Genomic DNA, 3,101 nt, shown 5'->3' with positions numbered 1-3,101 from the left:
TTAACTTTCTCCCAACTTAAACTCTAATATTTTTTTGTTTTTCCTCAAACTTTTTTTAAAAATTTAAACATATATAGTACTTTTTTTTCTAATTGTTTCCATAAAGTAAATTGGGCAAAAAACTCGTAACTACAATATTTGATGTTATTATTTGAAAAAAAGAGTAACTAGAAAATATAAAATTACATTTTAGTTTCAATTCCCCCTTTTTTTTCTACATTGTAACATGTCTAGTCAGTCATAACTACAAAATTTTTGAAAAAAAAGTGAAAGAAAAAGGAAAATATTTCTACAATTACAAAAGGCTATTTACACCATTGTCAATGGGTAAGGATAAGAGTGTCCACAGTGGTGTTGCCCCGGCGGCCGCCGCAGACCACTGTTGGACAGCTATAGTCGGGGCAGGGGGCGGCTGAGCCGCATTTGCGGCGTGGAAGGGGCGGTCCCGGCAACCGCCGGCGGTGATTTACTTTTTCTTTTTCTTGTTTTTTTATTTAAATACACCTCCTTGTCTCATTTTTTTCTAATTATTTGCGTCCGATAATTTTTATTCCAATATAATTAAAATATATCAAAAATTGATTAAATAATGTGATTTGTGGTTGTGACGTGGCTGTGGCGTAACTGTTATTGAGCTAGACAAGTTTTTGTGGCTGTGTCTGTTCCGCACCACTTTGGACACTCTGACTAAATGTTGTATCCTTACCTCTCCCTTCGTTCACACTCAGCGTTTACTCGCCTTGACTCACGCCGTACGTAGCAACACACACTCACAAACCAAAAGAGAAAGAATAAAGAAAGCGATGGGAAGACCAAAAAGAAAGAGTGAAGAATGAAAGAATAGGAGAGAGATAGGGCAGAGGTGGAAATTGCCATATAACTTTAGTTTTTCTAGTTTTTTTTTTATTTTGAAAATTCTAAACGATATCGTTTTGATTATCACATTAGCTGAAATTTGCTACATCAAAAATTTTTTAGCCCAATTTATTTCATGAGAAAAATTAGACAAGTAAAGTTTGTGTATTTAGATTTCTGTAACACGGTAAAATTGTAACTAAAGGATCATAGCATCCAAACATTTCCATCACATAAATTATGTTATTTTTTGTATATGCATGGTGTACGTGTGTGTGTTTTTTCTTCGCAACGTAGAAACAGTGCAAACCCTTCCCCTAAATATAGATATTAGTACTCCGTATATGTATTCTTGATATTATGAAATATTGGTGGCATAAGAATTAATCCCTTGCCAAATACACCGAGGCATGAACGATACGAACCATAGATTCAATTAATTTGGTTGTTGTTTGGCATGACCAACTTTCACAATTTTTGATAATTTATGATAAATAATTTAAGGGCACAGTTATACAGCTTCCATCAACAGAAAAAAGCATACCATGCATGCAATACTCGTTTATACTTTGGACATTTTTTTTGTCCTATAACAATTATATTTAGATGTGATCGAACTAATGTCCGCCACCAAAGCCTCCACCTCCTCCTGCTCCTCCGCCAAATCCTCCACCTCCTCCTGCTCCACCACCACCAAACCCTCCTCCCGATCCTCCTCCTAGACCTCCCCCACCTCCCGATCCACCTCCAAACCCTCCTCCAGACCCACCCCCAAAACCACCACCTTTCCCACCTCCAAATCCTCCACCAGCTCCTCCACCGGCTCCTCCTCCAATTCCTCCACCAAACCCTCCTCCCTTTCCACCTCCAAATCCTCCACCGGCTCCGCCTCCAGCTCCTCCACCGGCTCCGCCTCCAATTCCTCCACCCGAACCTCCACCGAACCCTCCTCCCTTTCCACCTCCAGCACCACCTCCAAATCCTCCACCGGCTCCACCTCCAGCTCCTCCTCCAATTCCTCCACCGGAACCTCCACCAAACCCCCCACCCTTTCCACCTCCTGCACCACCGCCAAACCCTCCACCGGCTCCGCCTCCAGCTCCTCCGCCAGCACCACCTCCAACACCTCCACCAGAACCTCCCCCGAACCCACCCCCAGCTCCGCCGCCACCACCTAGCCCTCCACCACCACCTAGCCCTCCACCAGCACCTCCCCCAAGCCCACCACCAGCTCCGCCTCCACCACCTAGCCCTCCACCGCCGCCAAGGCAACCTCCACCGCCAAACCCTCCGCCTCCGCCCGCGCCTCCACCAAGGCCGCCACCACCAAACGTGTCCTTCTCAAGCCTCCTACCATCAGCAATCTGCAAAGCAAACAACCCCAGCAACAACATCACAGCGAACACCCCTCCATTTCTCAAATTCCTCCCCATTGCCACCATAATTAAAAAAGAAACGATTAATTATTGATGTGTTTGTTATCCTCCAATAAAAGCTTGGATTATATTTATAGAAATAGAGAGGAAGATGGCTCATAAAGGCATGCAGTTGAGACAGAGACACAGCCTTTATATTTTAGGGCAAAGTGATAAAAGATTGTCAAACTTTGCTTGACCCTTTACTTACAGATTAGATATCATGTGCATGTGGTGGTCTGAAAAAGGTTTTCATCAACTTATTGCAATCCCCAAGTCTCAACCACCTTAATTTTTTTCATTCTTCTGCATTATTGATTTATTATCACAACATCCCACCTTCTTCTCTGTCTCTCTATGACTTTGTGTTACATTAATTAATATGTTAGGTGTCCGTAATCATAAAATATCTCTCTCCCCTTCATTACATACATATGATAATGGAATTGGTCAGGTTTACATTTTTAAATTTTCATTCACTGAATGAGTATTGGATACAATCAGTCACAGTGGCTGGTCATACTTTCAAACTACACTACATATGTATATATGCATTTGTGACTTATGCTGATAAAGTATAATCCTCTCTATCTCAATGGGTAAATTGCCGGAAAAATCATTAAATTTGGTCATTTTTTTATTAATCGCGCAACTTTCTAAAATGACCGGTTGTAGCATGAATGTGACATTTTTCTTAATTGAATTTTGACGAAATAATGTATGATGTGGCCGATAGACAAAATTATGTGGATCGAAAAAGCTTTCGACTATTGAAATGATGTCATTTAATCCACCTAGCTAGCCGTCCATTTTTTACACATATTTGCGTTA

General features: G+C 41.4%; 1 protein-coding gene across 1 annotated transcript; it reads right to left on the bottom strand.

The window, feature by feature from the left end:
* Positions 1 to 1,472: 1,472 nt before the first annotated feature.
* Positions 1,473 to 2,288, bottom strand: LOC121810318 (glycine-rich cell wall structural protein-like). The gene has a single exon (XM_042211116.1). The coding sequence runs from the start codon at positions 2,286 to 2,288 to the stop codon at positions 1,473 to 1,475; it is 816 nt and encodes a 271-aa protein (XP_042067050.1).
* Positions 2,289 to 3,101: the final 813 nt, after the last annotated feature.

Source organism: Salvia splendens, chromosome 7, assembly GCF_004379255.2.
Source record: "Salvia splendens isolate huo1 chromosome 7, SspV2, whole genome shotgun sequence".
Lineage (NCBI taxonomy): Eukaryota > Viridiplantae > Streptophyta > Magnoliopsida > Lamiales > Lamiaceae > Salvia > Salvia splendens.
The sequence above is the reverse complement of the archived record's forward strand: the minus strand, read 5'-3'. Positions and strand labels throughout refer to the sequence as shown.